The 20,283-nt window shown below is 38.4% G+C and overlaps 2 protein-coding genes across 3 annotated transcripts; both read right to left on the bottom strand.

Moving 5' to 3' along the window:
* Window positions 1-980: 980 nt before the first annotated feature.
* Window positions 981-11,117, bottom strand: elmod3 (ELMO/CED-12 domain containing 3). Of its 2 annotated transcripts, XM_024275373.2 has the most exons (14): window positions 11,007-11,117; window positions 9,439-9,667; window positions 9,006-9,324; window positions 8,306-8,374; window positions 8,143-8,214; window positions 7,969-8,038; window positions 7,678-7,746; window positions 7,153-7,241; window positions 6,818-6,941; window positions 6,569-6,691; window positions 6,335-6,465; window positions 6,147-6,223; window positions 5,913-6,040; window positions 981-4,686 (listed from the first exon to the last, which is right to left on the bottom strand). In XM_024275373.2, exons 3-14 carry the CDS (start codon window positions 9,039-9,041, stop codon window positions 4,457-4,459), a joined length of 1,218 nt encoding a protein of 405 aa, XP_024131141.1. In that variant the 5' UTR covers window positions 9,042-9,324; window positions 9,439-9,667; window positions 11,007-11,117; the 3' UTR covers window positions 981-4,456. The 2 variants fall into 2 exon arrangements, with proteins under 2 accessions (XP_024131141.1, XP_024131140.1); XM_024275372.2 differs by having other exon boundaries at window positions 9,006-9,667.
* Window positions 11,118-14,831: 3,714 nt separating this feature from the next.
* On the bottom strand, window positions 14,832-17,385 carry star (steroidogenic acute regulatory protein). Its single transcript, XM_024276393.2, has 7 exons — window positions 16,763-17,385; window positions 16,483-16,590; window positions 16,268-16,395; window positions 16,030-16,188; window positions 15,770-15,954; window positions 15,580-15,673; window positions 14,832-15,499 (listed from the first exon to the last, which is right to left on the bottom strand). Exons 1-7 carry the CDS (start codon window positions 16,824-16,826, stop codon window positions 15,380-15,382), a joined length of 858 nt encoding a protein of 285 aa, XP_024132161.1. The 5' UTR covers window positions 16,827-17,385; the 3' UTR covers window positions 14,832-15,379.
* Between the last annotated feature and the right edge of the window lie 2,898 nt (window positions 17,386-20,283).

Genomic DNA, 20,283 nt, shown 5'->3' with positions numbered 1-20,283 from the left:
TGCTGGCCTGAAAACAATGACATCAGAGAAAAAGAGGAGTAGTGCTGGGGGAGGGGACTGCAGGGAAAAAAGTGGGAGAAAAACGCTGTAATCCAGCAGGCTCACTAGGTACAAATGGAAACCATCAACTCCCTGCATTCAATCAGGACCCTCCATTTGAGGGTCTGATATTTGCCATTTCGATTATGGCATTTTTTTTTTCCAGGGATCTATGTTTTAGTGGTTTCGACTCACTCTACTGAGAACATCCTCCTTTGTGCACCAATAAAATTACCTCTGACCACTGAGCAGCAGGCCTTACAACAGCTTGTGAAGCTGGAATTTAATTGATGCAGGTCCAAAAGTTCTTGTGATTCAGCCGGTCCACCACATCCCAGAGATCTGGCATCGTGAGACAGGAGCCACGAGGCTGATCGAGCACAGATGTAGAGGTTTACAGCTTTAAGAAGCCTTTGGAAGCACTCCAGTGCAGTTAGCCCATGACAAAAATGTGCAATTAGTTGCTGTTTTTCAAAACATGTGTCTGAGGGAAATCGTCATTTGAAATGAAAAACCAAGATCATCTGTGTCATCAAAGTGCTTTGGTTGAGATTTGGAAAAGATAAAAAAAAATGATGGAAGAATCTGTTGGACTCGGTGCAACTTTTAAATTAAATTTTTGAAGAAAAAACTTGAATTTGCAAATGTAATTTATTGCTACCATGTGTAAAAGTACAAAAGGCCATGCCCACCTTGTAACAGAATCAAAGTGTGCCATCTAGTGGCCAAACAAAAAAAGCTAAAAGCTAAATATATTTCTCTGATCCTTTCATCTCCTTTCTCTCTCTGAAAATGCTATTTCTTTTGGTTTGTGCAGTGTAAAAGAAAACAAAATATCAGATTAAATTTGTGGCATTTCAAACTGAATATAAATTGTTAAAAAATAATCTCTATAAAGATAAATAAAAAAGTATTCTCTCTGAGTGAAAACAGTAAACTAGTAGTTTTAAACTGCATTTATTTAGCTTTTCCATACAATACATTTAATGTAGAACAGCACATACTGTATTCTGAAATAACTCTCAGTATAAAATAGGGCTTCTACAATCAAGGTATAGTCATAAAATGCTCTGAGGAATATGACAAGAATGGCAACAGTAAATCACCTTCATATAAAACGCCGGACGCTGAGAGAAGCGACTGTTTGCCAAACAGCTGCTTAAGAAGCAGATGTTCGGGAGGCATTTCTCTTAGCATCCGACATCCTTTAAGAACCCGTTTCGCCCCCCCTTTGGATCTGGTTACTCAACTAAAGAACCCTTTGTGATGGTCAAAGCATAAAAAGATCATCTGTTACAACAACAAAAAATTAACAAAACTTTTAAAAGAGGGGAAATCAAATAAAAAAATCTGGCCTTGTTTTGACACTGAATATATATTTATATATATATGTAAAGGTCAGAGAATACACAGCAATATGCTTGTCTGTTGAGCCAAATCTTTACGAACATATATATGTGACTGTGGGTGGTGCTAGAAAGACAGGATGGGGTTCTGTGTAGTTTCCTGACAGCAAAACATTTAATCACAGCAAAAGTATACTGTATATACGACCACTGAAGCCACGAAAAGCCAACAAACATCAGCCAATCGGAGTTCACTTTGAAGGATTTTCGTTTGCGTTCGCATCAGAGCCTGTATAGTGTCTGTAAGACCAACACACATAGCAAAGAACCGGCTTTTCTTTTAGGCTGCTGTTAACTCTGCGCTTCAGGTAGTGGATGTATATGATCCATGTTCAGTTAGTGTGACAAAAAAAGGCCTAAAGTCAAAGGAAACAAACATAAGAGGGTGACTGAGAGGCCAAACAAACAGGAGAAAGGGAGGATTTGTCTTAAGTCTTGAGGTAAGCAATGTTTCTTCAGTATAATGCCCTACAGACAATCATACAGTTACAATCATTAATTCTCTATATACAAACTTCCTGATTTACATACACCGTACTGCTCCTCTGTTTAAAATTGAATAAAAACTAAATGTGAGATCATATCGATGGTGCAATTTAGTCTTCAAGCGGGGAGGGGAATCTGCTGGACATCCCAGAGCGATGTTTTCTATGAACCGGCTGATAATGAACGTTACAATATGGCTGTCGAAGATGGCCTGTTTCCTCTGGTGCACCTCAAACACACGCACACACACGTATCCACAGCAGTGCAAATTTTCCTCATCAATCAATCCACACAAAAAAAAAAACAGTCAAAACACCTGACAAGACTGCCTCAGCTCATATGCAGGGTGGGGGGAGTGTTATGATGGTGATAAGAAATGTAAAAAGATTTTTTATGAACTCTGATGCAAATATTGACGTGTTAAGAGAGTTCAACAGGTTTGGGATGGGTCCTTTGCATCAACACCACATGTTGCATTGCTTCAAATCCAAAAAAAAAAAAAAAAATCACCAGCGCTCCACCTTTCGGGACTCCACTTTGTGCAGGCACCAAATTCCTTTCCATCAGAAAACGTTGGAGCCGAGTGTGTCGGGCATCGTCCACATCTCTCCAAAACTCACACGGTACCACTTGGGTTTGTAACTACTCAAGGAGGCCAAAGACAACTGAAACGTATGTGCTATATTAGTAACAGGTTGCACTTTTCATCGACACTACAGACTGTAACTGAGACGTGACATCAACAAGCTTTACACAGAGGAGGAGGCTATAGATGCTACAGTACTAGTGCTACCTGAACATGCTACAGATGAGACTACAGTGATGGGTGAGGTTTTCATGTGAGCACAAAGGACAAACCAGCTTTGCTGAGAAGCTCTACCCATCTCAGAACCCTTTAACCAGAACAGCTTGATCCATAACTGACGCGGGGTTTTAGATACAAACACACAAAAAAAAACTTCTTTTGTCTAAGATATGGTCATTGTGTACCATATTGAAAATGACTAGAGTACCATCTGTAGGAAGAGGGATCAAGTACTTAGTAAAGCTGGCTTTTATTGTGCAAAGGAAAGCACCCCATCTGTAGTCGGTTTCTGTGGTGTGACTCACACACATACGCAATCACATTCGCTTGCACAAGTGCACAAACCCTGAAGTTAGGAAATAAAAACAAAAAAACGGTATCACCTCGCAGCACTAGTGTTTTGATTATCATAGAGAAAGAGCAGGGATTGCATACGACCATACGTCTCCTGTGTCTTCTTGGAGAGGCACCCTTCAGCAGGTATAGCTCAATTGTTCAACACCACCACCCCTCACATACACACACACGAACGCTCACGCACATGCACACACTGGAATAAATTTCTTAACCATTTATAAAATAATAACAATAATAATAATAGTTAAAAAAAATACAATCACATGCTTTTTAACGGAATGTAGAGAAAGCTTATAGAGGACCTTTGGCTTCAGCTGCGACCGAGCCAAGCAGACGCTCTCTTCGGAAACTTTAGCTGCAACGTTACCACTTTAGAAATGCGTCCGTCACTGAGCCATCAATGTGACGCCATCAACTGGGGGGTGGGAACATTTCCCCTGAAAATGAAAAGAAAAAAGGAGGCAAGTGCTTCCTCACCAATTTAACTTTAAGCCACCAGTTGGTGGAAGAAAGACGACTTCCAAACTTTGTTATTGTGAATGTCCCCCTCTCTAAATCACTCTTATAATGGTAAATATAGGATCTCAGCTCCTAAGGAAGCCATAGTTAGCCTCTGACGACACGGTCAGCTAACTTTTTCTGTTTAGTCCTAAAATCTATCACCAACACAGCAGGCAGAATCACCAGCTTCAGAGAGCATGTATCCACATCTTCACTGACGCTGCTCTTTAACTATCTGCAGCTGAGCAGCACTGTTAGCACAGAGACCCATTTTTAAAAGACCAAACTCAGACAATTCAGACATGCAATGCTCCATTGAAGATTTTATCACTGGGACAAACTCTTTCTCAAGCCTTTACGAAATAATAGCTACTCTGCCATGCTTCCCTAAAGTTTAAACATTTTGTGGCTACATTTTATTATTTTTTTAAGCATAAAGTATACATTTTGGGGCTTCAAGACGAGTTCAAGGAAAATTTGGCAGCTATTGGTTTGGCTCCTACATCTACAGAAAAGTGCAAATATTCACTTAAAAGGTGTTTGTGACATCTTTCATTAAAGACCCTTTATATATACGACTATTCCATGACCGTAGATTAGAAAATAAGTTATAGGGAAAAGAAAACAAAACGACAAAACAAATATAATTCTGAAAGATCCCCAAGCTTAATCGGATCAAAGTGCAGCTCCCCCGCATCAGAGGAAGGAGTAGAAGTGTTTGAATAGGTTACGATAGCAGGCCCTCGACAGGGACTGGTGGGCTCTTCTTGTAGCTCTGAGTAAGCCATTCACACATACAGTAATAGATATAGACAGGATAGCTCTCTCTCACACACACATAGACATACACACAAAGTCTAGCCTAGATGAGTCTAGCTTCTCCCTCCACGTCTGCTTGTAGATCACACACTCCTGTAAAATGCATCTCCTTTGCTTTGCTTCCTGATCTGGCCCCCAGGCTGGGAGATGGCTGGCGGCCCTGAGGGTCAGGTGATGTCCCCCGGGGGAGCTCGCCCGCTCGCTTCTCTTTCAGGAAGCACTCTAGCCGGCGCAGTATCTGCTTGGGGTTCTTTTTGGCAAACAGCTCCACTTCTGTGGGGTAAAACATGGGACTCCATGAGGTTCTGCAATCTGAACAGTGAATTAAGCTAATAAAATATTTCATCTCATGTTTGAAATAAAGTTTCACATGTTAAAAACTGATTATTGCTTCTTCTGAAATTTCAGAACAGAAATCTAATCTTAGAAATCATTTTTAGTAGTAAAAATGTGCAGTTTTGCATCTGTGACTTTTATAGCAGGTCCTCAAATTTCTTTAGTAGACTAAATTTTTCCTATTCAAACATAAAGTTTAGCCTCAAATACAAAAAGGGGTTTATACAAATTTACATATCATGTGTCAGAAGATTCAAACCCCTCTTGTAACAGTAAACTGTCCCAACACAAGAAGCCTTCAGCTCTTATCTGTTTACCTGTCAGCTGCTTGACAGGAAAAGACTAAAAAAAGACTATATTTTTACTGTGAATCATAAAAAAAAATGTACAAAAGAAAGTGCAAACTTAGTGAGCAACTCTAAAGCTATCATTTGATGTATCAACATTCCCTCCAAAATAACAGGAAACAGGCTCGTAGGAACTAATTCTGGAGGCTGTTTGGCAGATAAATGATGCAGAGGATTTTCTCCTCCTCCTCCTCCTCCTCCATTATGCCTCACATGTAGAAACATTCTAGACAGTTTTTGACAAATCCAAAACATGTTCAGCTTTTTTCTGTTGAATAGGTTTCATGTTTGTTGGCACAAAGTGAAAACATCATGAACAGATAGGTATAAAGAAGAATAAATGTTTTGTTGCTGGTTTTTAGCACACATATCTATCCTGTAAGTAGAAAACATGGATGTTACGTTGATCTTCTTAAACCAAAAAAATGACAAGATTATTGTTAAAGTTAAAATTAAGACATTCATGATGTGAAACATGATTTAAATGAAGACATATTCAGAAACCCAGTTTTAATCTAAAATAATGTTATATATATGTCTTTCATCATAAGAAAAATGCTACAAGAACATGTTTAAAACACTATTTTCATTGGAGTTAGTCTTTAATCAATTATAAATAAAGTTATATAGATGTTTTATATTATTTATTTTAAATATAACTAACTAATTACAATCCATTATTACATTTTTTATTTGACAATTTCTTTAAAATAGTGTTTTTTGAATTACTTTTACTTATTTACAATGTTTTATCATAAATAAAATGCTATTTCTTGATCTTTTTGTTCATATATGATAGGACGTAAACACTTTCACCTCTTAGTACAAAGCCAGAGTCAGCAATGGTCTTCTGTTGGGTCTTCCACAGTTGGTACACATACAGATACGTGGCAACATAAAACTCATTCAGCACGCCAACTACTTGCTGACGCCGATTGCACTCCCTGGTGAAAGAAATGACAGAGAACTCAGATGTTGTGAGGCTCAAATCATAGAAGACATTCATAATAATGAAGAATTTGATTCTGAAACAAAAGAGGAGAAGCTCACTTTGTCAGGGCCTCCTCCCTTAGCACTTGCAAAGCGATGCGAGTCATGTTGATTGACATCACACTGAATGGGAAGTTCTAAAAACAGAGTACATACACACAAAATATGATAAACAAAACAAAACCCCAGTAAAGCACATACATCCTCATCCTGCAGCAGACACGAGGAGTAAATTGATTTATATATACCTGTGTGGGGTGCTGTGATAATCTGAAAATATCTTTTGCCAGTGGCAGAGTCTCTGGATCCATCACAAAGTAGAGAGTGTGCATTAGTCCAAGGAAACCAGTGCCGCGTAGGTCAGTGGCTGGGTCAGTGCCTGCATTAAACAAAAAAAGGTTGTCAGATTTTCTAAACAATTACAGGCTGTATGTTCACCTACAGAATTATTTTTTTCCACATGAATCAAAAATGTTTCTCACCCTGAAAGCCAATGTTCTCCCAGTGTGGACCAAAGCGAGGACAGTCCAGCCTGCTGCCAATCAGCCGTTTATAAATAGTCTGCAGGACTCGCATGTGAACTGGTTGGCTGTTATCCACGGGGCCTGAAATAAAAAATAAAAAAAAAACAACCACAAGAATTTGTTACAAATAATTTGTTGTTTGATAGAAACCCTAAAGAATAAATACTCAAATGGATTAACAGCAAGCTTTTCAAAACACACACTCACACTGAGCGATGGCAAAGACCAGATCTCTCTCCTCCAGGAGATCCTTATGCAGTCTTGGAGGTCCAAAGAGAAAATGTGTGATTGCAGCCAGACCAGTCCTGCGAATAGTTGGCTGAATATTCTTCTACAGATGGGGATAAGAAAAAAAAACACTGATTCCCATTTAAGTTATTCAGTGATCAATAAGATCCCTAACAAATTCAGCAGTATTTAACCCAGTATTTGCATTCAAACTAAATATGACACTTTCACTGTTGAGGTAATATAAAATAGCACATGTTTGTTATACACGTGGCTTCATTTTAGATATTTATTATTTTAATTGAGTTTCCTACCAGCAAGTCTCCAAGATCTGTGGTTTGGAAGTACTGCAAGGCTTCATTAAAGGAGATCAGTGGAGTTGGGGTCGAGTCCTCTGTTATGGCTGTTGGGAAAAATTATTTTAAATACATATACGTAAAAGAAAATGTTCTACTTCTATAGGTTTCTTATCAATAAGGTAACATTGAAAACTCCCAATCCTCAAGACCTGTTTCCAAAAAAAAGCACATTTCTAAGACTTCATAGCTGAAAAATTGTAGGTTATAATTTATTCATTTATTTTCCAAATGGCTTTCTATGATGTCTCCTTGGAGCACGTGCATCAGTCATGAAAAAGCTTTAGAAAATCTGTGACAGGGTTTGGGAGGAGTCAAAGTATTCTGTTGACTAAACTGTTCAAAACTCAAAGAAATTTCACGTTGTCACGTTACTTATTAACTACATGTCTGAAATCCTTTTTCCCCAAAATGAAAAAAATGTTTCCAATTGAACGTCTCAAAACTACACGCAAACAGGAAGCTGAACAAGAGGAATCAGACCTGGTAGGATGTTTTCCAGGGCGTCCCACTCCTCCCTGGCCTTCTGCAATTCCACATTTTCCCTTTCCTCTGTAAAGGAAATGACAAACTAGGTAAAAATAAACTAACTAAAGAGTCAAGCATAAAAAAATCTTGTGTTTGGTGTTAGATCAGGTGGAAGACTTCATTCTGTTATGACACTTTCTTTACAGGAAAAGAAAAATGCCTCTAAGTGCCACAAACTTTTATTGATGCAGGAAATCTCAAACAAATACAAAATCTGGTGGGAAGAAAATATGGCAGACAGGTTACCTGTAAGGCTGGACTGATCCCCTCCTTCTGTCAACGCCTGTAGAAGACCGTTCTGCCTCAGTGCAGATATCTGGACATATTTAAAAAAAAAAAAAAAAAAAAAAAGTATATTACATTTAAAAAGGGCCAACTTCTAAAAATGATAGAAAGCAGTACAACAAAAGGTCAAAGTACCGGCAGGGATCCAAGAGGTGCATTCCCGTTAGTGAGGCCTCCGTTACAGCCTTTAACCACTCCATTCATGACCTGCAAAATGCAGAAAGACTCATAATAAAATAATGCAATAAAAATAAAAGGAGCATGAAATTTGGATACATTAAAGTCTTTTGAGTCTTACAAGTTTATGGTTGGAGCATCCATTGGTGATCTCTAAAGGTATATGGTCATGTGACAAACCATTCAGACCCTAGAAAGGCAGCACAAACACAGACAGGCATGGTTTATTTATTGCTTAATTCTACAGGATATGGCATAACCTTTTACTTATTTTTGTTGAACTTAAAATGAGTGAAAAGCATTGAAAAACAATTAAAATATGTGCAGCAAACTAAAAGAGTCCCTTAAAAAAACGTATCACTCAGCGCCTTCATTGCAGGAAAAACATTCCCTGCAAAAGCAGGGGTATGAAGGTCATTTAAAAAAACTGGACTTTTCATCGAGTGACGCTGCAAGTGGATAGATTGCTTGTGCACTAAAATAGAGTTCATGTAATGGCTTCAAAACAAAGAGAAATGCCGTATCAACTGCCACCACAGCAACACGCCAAGAAAGCCAGATCGGAGATTACAGCCGATGCCAAAATCAACACTTGACCTCAGGTCTCCAGTTAAACCCGTGTGACATACCATTCTTAACACATAAGCTCTTAATTGACCAACATGAAGCAGGAAGAGGGAAAAAAACTGTGCTTCCTGAAGACAATGTTTTGTTGGCAAACTTGGCAGGTGTTACTTCCTGACCTAATGGTGTTAAATTACAGTAAACCCAAACACTGAAATGGGATTAATGCAAAGATTTGTACATATAAAAACAGTTACCTCGGTGTGGGATGTGACATTGATGTCCTCTTCCATTGCATTAGACTGTGTTGGTTGAAAAGGTTCTTGACTCTGGCCTTTAAAAGTCTCTCAAGCCATGAAGAGGGGCGGGTTGAGGAGATGAAGCAAACATCATGGTGGTCCCCTCATACGCAGATCTTAAAGTCCACAGTCAGTCTACAGGTTTTATAGAACTGACGATAAAATTCATGTTGTGCACATTACGCTCCTGGTTGCTTTGTTGGAAATTAGAATGCGAGTTTGGTTTTATTGTGGAAGCCCTTTGCTCTGTAGGGCTGTGGAATGTCCAGGCATCAATCTACAAGAGCTCTGTTGAGGAAATTTCTATCCATCAATATGCAAGTTTCCTGGAAACCTGCCTCCTTCCTCTTCTCCACAGATCAACCACCCTCCTCAACCCCACCAAAGATACACAGACGCTGCATGGGGACATTGCTTCTCGGGGCTGGGCTTGCCCTGTCCAAGACACTTCATTACTTTGGCAGTCAAGACAAATCCAGCAGTCACCAAGAAGTACCAGTGCAGAGGGAGATTAGTTTCCTCAAACCAAAGCCGTGTTCGCGTCCGTCTCGTCCGCAGAGAGAACTGAAGATGTCTTGAGGGATGTGGGTCATGGAGATAGCTCTGGTTTCTCCTGAAGTCTTGAGAAAAAGAATACAAAATCCAAAAGGAAGAACAAAGGAGTTGTTACATTTAAATCAATAATATTTAGACAAGCAGATCAAACGCTATAAATATGAAAACTGAAACATATCAGGGCACAAATTTAGGCACAATTGTCTTAATGATGACTTTTCATTAGGGATCTTTAAGACAATAACAAAAACTATTAGCAATGTCAATAACTTTTATGTTTTAGTTCTAAATGAAGAATAAGAATTTTGATATATACTTTTTATGGCACTTAAAATAATATATTTTATTTAGGTCATAAGGTTTTTGTAGGAAGAAGAATAAATAAATAAAAGGAAATACAACTTCCTTAAAAGACAATTTGACACATCCACAAAATTGTAATATAATATTACAGATATGAACACCATATCTATAAAACACGGGATATGAAGCAACTTGGCTTCTTTAGCTTTGTATATGGCTGTTCTTAGTAGAAGTGTTGTAATTCAATAACTTTTAAACCCTAGCGAGGATAATTCATGAAAATAATAATAATAAACACAAAATAAAACACTTGAAACTTGTACCAGAGTACATTACTTCAGTATTAGTATTTTATTGCTTTAACCTATTCTAATTATGTGCTTGTCTCTCTTCTACAAACTTTTTGTCCCTAAACACTACAAGAACACACTTCTTTTGAAGTAAAGAATTCAAAAATGACCAGTACTGTGCAACTTTATTCACATTTCTACCGCTACTTTTACTTATCTGTATACTTTCTTTTTCACGTCTAAATGACAAGACATGTTGAGTTCGAGTTTTAAACATGGCACATTAGACAAAACGTAAAATAAACTCCTACATGAACGCGTATTTTTCAATGACACCTGCTAGCAAAAAGTTATGGCTGCGATGACAGCGTTAGCAGCAGCCTGCCGTCAGCTAGCAACCAGTATCTCTAGCAACCGTCGAGTTAGCAATACGTCAACTAGCAGCTCCACTGGCACAAAGACGCAGCTACAGCTTTAATTTAAAAGTGAGAACGCGACAGCTCCGTGCCTGCCTTGCAACTTAGTCAAAACACATGCATCAACGTAATTAATAACCCTGTATAAAAATACGACGTGCATTTAAACAGTAAAGACCCAATTACGTCAGCTAAGAAAAGAAAAGGCAGCTGCCAGGCTAACTAACGGGCTAGCTGCAGCTCTATTGAACTGTAACGGAGATAATCAAAGGTAAATCTGGATGCAAGGTCCTTGTAAACAGGCTCTAGATAGAGCAATTTAATCTACATGCTACAAAAACCTCGGGCAATTGTATGTCGAATTATATTATGCAATAGGAGCCGTTAAAAAGTACCTCAGTTTCTGATTGTTTCTCCCTCCAATCTCAGCTTCCCTTCCCCCGTCCAGTCCAGAGGCAACGGTAATTTGTAGTGCATCTTGGGAATTGTTGTTTCCTGCCCAACGCTGGCTATATGATTACGTCATTGCTTTGGATCAACTCATCCCCCCAACCCCCGAATAGATACATATGTATATGTATATGTTTGTATAGATAGATAGATAGATAGATAGATAGATAGATAGATAGATCATATATATATATATATAGTGCATAATTTTCTGCATGGCAAAAAAAAATTACATTTTTTTTCTTTAGCATTTTAACATTAATAAAAAAAATTGTGAAATAAGTTTAGATTTATATTATTTAATTTAATTGAAACCAACCCAAACTCAAGTCTGTTTGGAGTGCTTTGTAAATGATGCCACATTGTAAAAAATGCAATCGACAAGATGCTGTTAATGTATTGTTCTGTCATTTATATTTATTTAATCATTTAGTAACTACTATTAGTATCACTCAGAGATGTAATTATTTAACACAATTATTTGCTAACAATTTGTTTCATTGATGCTCTCTAAAGAGGTTTATTTTAAGCTCTTAAGACCTGGTATCCACCCAGGAGGGCATCACATTTTGGGCTATATTACCACACTTGTTATTCTGCTTAATTAATTAGGACCGTTTGACTATGTGTGTGTAGAGGGTTATCTCAAATATGAGCTCGGATCTTAAGAGGATAATGAAGTGATTTCCTAAAATTGAGGAAAGGAAGAGTGTGTTTGTCTCTGTGTTACCCTGTTATGAACTGATGGGTGTATCCCGCCTATGATATTCAGTAGCTATTACACTTCAGTGACCCCCGGTTTAGAAGATGGAGGGACTTCAAAATCAAGGCTATCATTTAAGTCAAGGAGTTGATATGACTAACCCATTACTTGTTTGGTCTTCTTGGCATCCTTACACAACGTACGCACAGAAAAAAAAACTTACATTTCATACTACAAGGCCAAATGTTTTCTTTCCAACAGCTTTTATGAATGGAAACAACCCTCATCAACTTAAGGCAAGAGGTCAGATACTAAAAAAATGTCAATTATTTAACGTTAATTATTAGTGCTTCTTCGTCTTTGTGTTTTAGCTGCTCTATTTAGGGGTCCAAACATACATCTGACATTATCCTTTGTATCCTCCATGCTAGCACCAACCACGTTCTCTTTAGTTACCCCTCTTTAGCTTCTATCCATCCTGATCACTCCCAAAGAGAACCGTAACATCTTCCGCTCTGCCTTATATCTCTGTCTTGCTTTTAGTGCATACCTAAAAAAAAGAATGAATACATGAATTGATTTAACATTTATGCCCAGCTTTTTAGACATTTTGCCAATAAGTGTTGAAACGTCTCAAGAAGAGAAGACATTAGGTCCAGAAGCCAAAGTGTTCACAGTCCCAAAGGTAATTTATTATTTATTAATGAAGGTCAGGAGTCTCTGCAGGACAGTCAAGTTCTTCCACACCATTGTCCATGCAAGGGGTTGTTCCCACACTGCTGGGATCATGGAAATTCCCAAAATCTTTTGATATTTTCACATCATAAGATATCAAGATATTCAATGTTCATTTAACTGGATCTAAGAGATCAAGTCCTGCTTTTAAAAATGACACTCTCAGGTCATGCACTCTTTACGAAGCTTCACACTTGGTAGAATGTTGTCTGAGAAGTAGTTCTGTCAAACACCAGATCCATACTCAGCGTCCTCACTGCACCAGAGCCCAGAAGAATAGTATTTTACTGCACCTACATCCAGTTCTAATCATTACATTTGGTAATGTGTGGTTTGGAGGAAGCTGTAAAGTGAGGGAAACCCATCTTCACACACTGTTCTTCTGATAGTCTAGAGGCCACATGAAATTTGGAGGTCTGTCAGGACTGACAGCAAAAAGCTGGTGAACTATGCACACTATGTTCCTCAGCATCAGATGACCCTGCTCCTGTCAAATTTTGTAGTCTGCAACTTAGCGACTGAAGTTTGTTATTACACCACAGACAGTGGATTGAATAGTGTGGAAATCACATTTGTTTAATGGATGGCATCGCCACAAAGAGACCATGGCCCATTCTTTGGTAAATTTAGAGGCAGTCTATGTGTTGAAGTGGAGTATTTTATACACATGTGGCTATAAAAGAGATTGAAATGATTTAAAGTACCAAAGTGTTCTAAATGGTCTTTATATCAGAATTTTAAACAAGATAAAGTTCATTAGAAATCTGCCTCTAAGATGTAGGTGCCCCCGCTTCCTGACATCCTTCTGTTTACACTCGTCTACTATCTTACAGCCCCTCACACCTCAACCTAACATTACTGGTGCACCAAGAATAGCCATCAATATTGAAACTGTATAGTTTTGAGTCAGCTCGGACAAGGAAAATTAAGACGCACATAAATCCATTTGTCTGAAAGTGGATGTATTAGAATGGAGTGGAGCAGGTAGCTTGTGGCTTGCTGACTGTAGCACCTACGTCACATATACAAGCTTTTTCCAACGGCATTTATCATCTGCTCCTGATTCAAAACAATTTTGATAAAGAAATACTCAAGAACACAATTTTAAGCTGAGTTTCTTTGTATAATGAGAAAAATGCTCCAAGAACATGTTAATCACACTCAAACCAACACTTTTCTTGTAGTGGGTCTTTAATTTACTTGGAAGGGTGAAAAAATACTTTTGATAATTTAATGTATTTGTAAAAATTCACTCAGAATAGAAAAAGAACCCCCACCTGCTTTTATCCCGCTGTGGGTCCTCTGCAGTCTGTTCTACATCAAAGATAATGAGCGGTTGCAAAACATTTTGGACCTAACAAAATTACACGGAATTTGTGAAATGTTATGCAACTGGCAATAAAGGGAGGACAGATTTCCGGTTTGGGATGAGATCCACTCTTACTTGATCTTGAGGAATGTGCTGTTGGCTCGCAGTGAAGTAGTTGCTGTTGGCTTCTCACACATCTGAACGGCCAAACACCTGCTCGCTCTGACAAACCAACAATCTGAAAACCCATTCAGTACAAAGACGGCATTTGTTTTTGGTCTACAGATGAGGCATTTTTATGTGCTGCATTTTCTTCCTGATAAGAATCCAGGAACCGTTCCTTCCTGTTTCGCAGCATCTTGGTTCTGTAGTTGTTCTGCCATTTCAAGGTTTTCATTCCTTAAAGTTTAAAGCTTCCTTTGCTTGTCTTTCCTTTTTTTGTTTTGACTTTCCCCTGCAATTTTAATGATCATTTGAAAAAAAAAAAAAAAAACGACTGCAAATCCAAGGCTGTCTGAAGGGGAAAAAACATACTTGAAAAAAAGCTCTGTGCATTTTTTTTTAACTAGATTTTATTTTAAAAGGTCATCTATCGGGATAAACAGAAAAAAAAATCTGACCAATGTTACTGCTTCTTACTATCATAAAAATACAATTTTGTGATTCCTCTGCTTTAATTCCTACAAAGCTGCAATTCTTTTGAAGCAACATCAACAATTAAAACATTTAAAATAAAGGAGATGGTGCGCATCCTGTTAGCCCACTATGTCCCCCTGCCCAATATAAGTGGGGGGGCAAGAGTGTTCACTGCTGGGTGGAAAGTGACCAACAGAGGGCGTAAGTGAAGCCTTTAAATTAAATAATGAGTGTATTTGTGTGCATAAAATAAAAATGATAGCAAAAAAGGGCATTTCAGCAGCTTTATTTTATTGTAAATTCAGGAACCTCAATCAACATTTCTGTAAGATTTTCTCTGTGAGATTACAAGACAGAAGTAGGCAGCAAAGACGCACAATCCAAAGCTCAACTCACTTCAGGTTTTATTGAAGATGCCTTTAATATAGTTCTTTTTAAAACATATACATTCAGAGCTGTCTCATTCTTTGAAATACTTGTACTTCAAGGGGTTTCATAGGTCTCATGTATGCTTTATTACATAAAAAAGACCAAAAGTGCAATGTTAGTTTTTTCTATTGTTGGTTCTCTCTTGTTTAAAGTCCAATGGACTGTTTGTGATGAGGAGATATTGGTACTCCTTTTTTGTTTTCATTTTGCTATAAATATACTTAAATGATACATTTAAACTACTTACAAGGAAACATTTCTTTTCTTCGGTCTTGTCCAAAGGAGTGCTTAATGGTCACAAGGTTTTTCAGGAATAATGCGGGTTTTTGCACAACATTGTGGTGCATAGATTTTGTGCAGCAAAAGAAGAAGAATGATCTGTTTTGGTTCTAAGCAACAGTCTGGATTTTCCGATTTTTCAGTAGTTATATGCTGACTTTAGTGAAGATTTCATTAGTTCTGTAACTGCTGAGAGCTCTGGAGCAAAGCTCGAGTGGCATCTTGTGTCAGCAAGCAGGAGCCATCTCTGCAGAAACATTATCTGCCATCCGGTGCCTGAGGTAGTTGGCGAAGTCCACCTGCGTCTGAGAGAGCACTTTGTTTACGATTGTCTTTGGGATCCAGCCCTGCACACGCAGAAGACAAAGTCATATTAACACAGAATACCTTGCGACTTTCGCAATAAAGGAAATGCAGCCTTTAATACCTTTAGATCTAAACTTAGTAACCACGTAAACTTGGTCTTGTCTGGGTGATCAGAACACGGTTTCATCACAATGCAGGTAGGCCCATTTTCAGCTCTACAAATGACAGAAATGGTTCATTTAAATTAGATTAGCGCACTCATCACATTTTTGTCTAATCATTTTTGAAAATGATCACTCCCACTGACGTACCTAATGATGCCCTTCTGCTCTGGCATTTTTGGATGCTGAGTGGACATCCCAGCCAGGAAGCAGGTGGAGCCCCGACGTCGGGTACAGCGGACGTTCACAAAGTCTCTCGGCCCCACCACATTCCCCGGTGTCTCTGCAGACACCTCATGGGTAATCATGGTGTCCCGGCCAATCTTTTGGAGAATCTAGGTCATCCCAGTGATAGACATAATCAGCCACTTTAAATACACGTTTTATACTCTGACCTTCAGCTCTCTTACTTTGACCTCCTTTACATTGGGATTCCACTCCCCCATTTGCTCCATGTTTCCCACCAGCTCTTCATAGAGGCTGTCAGGGTGTTGCTCCATGACGACTTCCAGCTTGAACACCTTCCCGATGTCAGGCAGTACCTTACTCAGGACCTTATCTCCATTCGGCTGTAGAGAGGTGGAAACAAGTGCTGCAGATCCCACAGTAGTCACTTCATCAACCTTAATCAAAGATGAGAAAACTCACAGCTACAGTTTCAACCGTCCAGCCGTCCTGCTCACTGAGGATGCTGATAGCCTTCTGCAGTGCATCTTCACCTTGCTTCACATAAGACATTTCCTGCTCACTGAACCCCTCCTCCTCAATGCGAGAACCTTAGAGCACAATGGACCAAAACCACAACATGTCAGGTAATTCTGCAGCTGTTTAAGTGATGTGATCTATTGTGCTGCATCACTCACTCAGAAGGGAGCTTCGACGCCGAACTTGGCTGATCCAGTTACTGGGTCCTGGACCTGCCAGTCTATTGAGCTCGTGATGAATGGCCACCATGGCATTCTTTCTTAAACCTGCAAAAAAAAAAAAGAAAAAAAGAACAGCTTTCTAGTTGCAGTGTCCTGATAATGTGTGCAGCATCACCGGAGGAGGGAAGAAAATGTGGCTCACACTGTTTCATTAGAGAACCAGTGGAGAAAGGTTAGGTGAAGGCAGCAGTTTGAATCTCAGTTGCTCATGACTCACCTGTCATGTTTCTCATGTGCCGATAGGAGATGCCAGCGCACAGCTTAAAAGTTGCAGGTAGCATCTTGCTTACTGAAGTGGTCACTTTCGTCTGTAGGACAAAAAAAAGGAAGGAAAAATGTTTAAACTGTTTTCTGAGTGGTGAAAAACTCCCACTATGCAGAGAGTCTCTACTTTGGTTCTGTAAAGTGCTGAAAGAGCTCCTGTATATAAGAGCTCTCTCTCACAAGGCCAGCCTGCTATCAACACGTAGATAAACACGTGGATCAGCTCACTGTTCCAATGACCATGTCACCAAGGTTGCCCTACAAACACGACAAACATGTCTCAGATTCCAGCAAACATTTTGTGAGATAGCAGCCAGTGCCTGTGCAGGCCCGCTGCTTTACATGCACTCAGAAATTCCACCGAGGTGGCTGACACAAGGGGAAACGGCTTCTCGTCAGCGGTGGGAGCACCCTGCAGAGAGAGACCCTGAGTGACTCATACATCCCCTCATGGACCATTACAGAACAAACACTGAAATTTGAGGGAAGAAAAGTTCCATTACGTCGGCTTTTTTTTCTCTGCATAAAGATGTTTTATCTTGAAACGAGCTCTGTAAATCTCCAGTGTCTTAAAAATTGTATAGAAATGCCCCACGTCCTAGATTTTTAAAAAATATTACAAACCATTATCACGCAATGCTTTTGTGTGCAATAATAACATTGTGTTTAGTCAAAATTAAGTTCTAAATTAAATACAAAAAATTAAATAAAAACTTGCTGGACTGGAAACAATAAGCAGATTTTGCTCACAGAAAACCCACTTACTGTAATGTATTTGTGAGGATGAAAATGTAACCTTGCTAGGACAGTACATTATGATGTCAGCCACTGAAAAAGTTAGCATCCTGTACATGTGTACTGTTAACCAAGCAGGAGGGGCTCAGATGTTCTGTACCAGAAAACTCGGACAGGAAATTTATTTTTTTAAGGAATATTCTTAGAATGTCCAAACCACCTCTTTTTTTTATTATTATTGTCATGTTCCTTAATTTAGATTTGAGGTCAACTAGAATATTCTAGCTATGATGAGTGGAGAAAAATGAGAAATCGGAAATTTAGCTTGAAGCTCTGCAGAGGAAATAAAAAATACTAATTTATTTCATTTTAATCAGTAGTTTCCGTGTCAAAATATCTATTTTTAAGTTTTATCTCATTTGCAATAAAAATATATTAAAATAGTCCAAATTTAGCTGTCAGCATGCAGTCTAAAGTGCATTACAGTGGGTTGCATGGAACAATCCATGATGCAGTTAAAAAAAAAAAAAAAACATAAGAAAGCATTTGTGAGACTGCAATTTTTGAAGTTTGCGCTATTTGTGTAATAAAAAATAGGGGTTTAATCATTCATTTTAACAAAAATTTTATTTTTATCCTAATTTGTGGTTAATAATATGATTGATTATTGACATCAGTTCATTTTGAACGATCCAATTCATTCACCTAATGTTGATCCAGGACATCTTTAGCCAAAACTTAACCAGTGTGACTCAGAGATAAATAAAATATAATCGTGCAGGTGAAGTTTTCTAGATTCCTTGTATTTCTTGCGAGATAATCAAGTGTTGATTAAATATGTGTACAAACAAACAATAAATGGCGAATCCATTCACATTTTAGTTTTATAAAGTTCAGCTCACTGTTGTTTTTACTACATAAAAACAATCCAAATGAATTATTAGAGCATTCTACAACTACTGATTGCTCACATCTTTGCAAAATTCAAAGTGTTTCCACATGATAGATTGTAACAATGACTTGATCATTTTTTGCTGTGATCACATGTTGTCCGCTTTGATGGAACTTGGTATTTTCCAACATCGATATAATCGATTTATTTAATTTTGGAACGATTTTATTATGGTACAAGTTGATTTGATTATTCATCAACTTGCCTCAAACAAATTGATCTGGTTAGATCATAGGAACATAAAGTGTTTAATTGCTGATTATTAAATGCTTAATAATAATAAATTTCCCATTAAATAACTTAAAAACTGTGGAGGAACCTTGTGAGAATCATTTTTTAATTTTTTTTGTAGTTGCAAAAAGTTTAAATGACTCAGCAATACGTGGCAACCACAGGTTTTATAATCCCCTCTGGTTGTTTTGAGAACCTTGTTTACTTCACCCAACAAAAACTCAGGCTATCTAACAGTAATATTGCTCCAGCAGGGAGCACGTCAAACACGCTCTCAAAGTCAACCACAGGAATGGAAACCTGTCACGAGAAAAGTGGGACATCTGATTAGTGGCGGAGCGAGCAGCGATAAAACAGGGAGTGATTTATAAATGCCAAAGAAGAGGCTGAAGTCACCTTCACCTGAAACCTTGCTTCTGTCTAACCTTCAGCTGGGTGAGTTCTCCTTTTTAACACGGGAACATGCAGGCCTTGTGCAAACTAATCCATTAAACAGAAGCAGCAGAGATTGAGCCACAGTTTCCTCTACTATGAAGCCTTTTTTTTCTTTTTGAGACAAAGAATCTGAAGCCAAAGTGGGTCATATGCCTGATCAAATGAAACCCCGTTTGGCAAGCACCGAATTCTGGTTTAATGAGCTTCAGCTTTGCGTCAAACAGCTTTTGTCTCATGTGGATCCAAGGCTGGCAAGTGTAACTTGAATCTGAAGGTCAGAGAATCTAACCTATACAATGCATCTCTGACAAGCATGTGCGTTCTTTGTGCGTGTTTTCACCGGAGGGGCCCAACATGTTTCACCTAATGACACCGAGTCGTTTCTGAGTTCTCACTTACATTGCATTAACCTCTCTGTGAGGATTACCTGCTCATCTTGTTGTAGATGAATGCAAGAATGCATGAAAACCTTTAATGCATTAAGGGGAATTTACAATGCACTGTGAGGGCAATGGAAAACATTAACAGAAATAAATAATAACTGTAAAACCATTGGAAAAATGCGCATATATCTAGAAGTATCACATGAAACATCTGAGCCCAAAGAAGTCAGTTTATCCAGATTTGTTGGGGAGGTGAATACTGAGTGATACAAAAGATGCAAAGCCTCTTTTTGTCCTCATGTTGGGCATCAGGTACCTGCATCCTGAGGGCAAGAGTTTATCTACAGACCAGAGAGGGTGATGGGAATCCAAAAGAATCTTATAAATAAGTATTAACCCTTTCATGGATGGAGGTCACTCCAGTGTATATACCAGGGGTCTGTAACCTGCGGCTCCAGAGCCATGTGTGGCTCTTTTATCTCTCCATGGTGGCTCTCTGGCTGAAGAAAAATAAAATAATAGTAACTTTTTAAATAATTTAGAGTTTAGCTTCTATTTTAGCAACATGCTAACGTTTTTTGCTAGTTTGTTTGCTACTGGGATTTTTATTCTAATTTAGAATTTCGCTTCTATTTTAGCAACATGCTAAAATTTTGACTAATTTACTGAGGAATTTGGGGTTAATTTGGAGTTCAGCAAGTAATTGAGCAACGAGCTACTTTTTTTTTTTTTTTTTTT

The sequence above is a fragment of the Oryzias melastigma genome, linkage group LG9 (assembly GCF_002922805.2).
Source record: "Oryzias melastigma strain HK-1 linkage group LG9, ASM292280v2, whole genome shotgun sequence".
Classification (NCBI taxonomy): Eukaryota; Metazoa; Chordata; class Actinopteri; order Beloniformes; family Adrianichthyidae; genus Oryzias; species Oryzias melastigma.
This window is presented reverse-complemented; position numbering and strand designations above follow the sequence as displayed.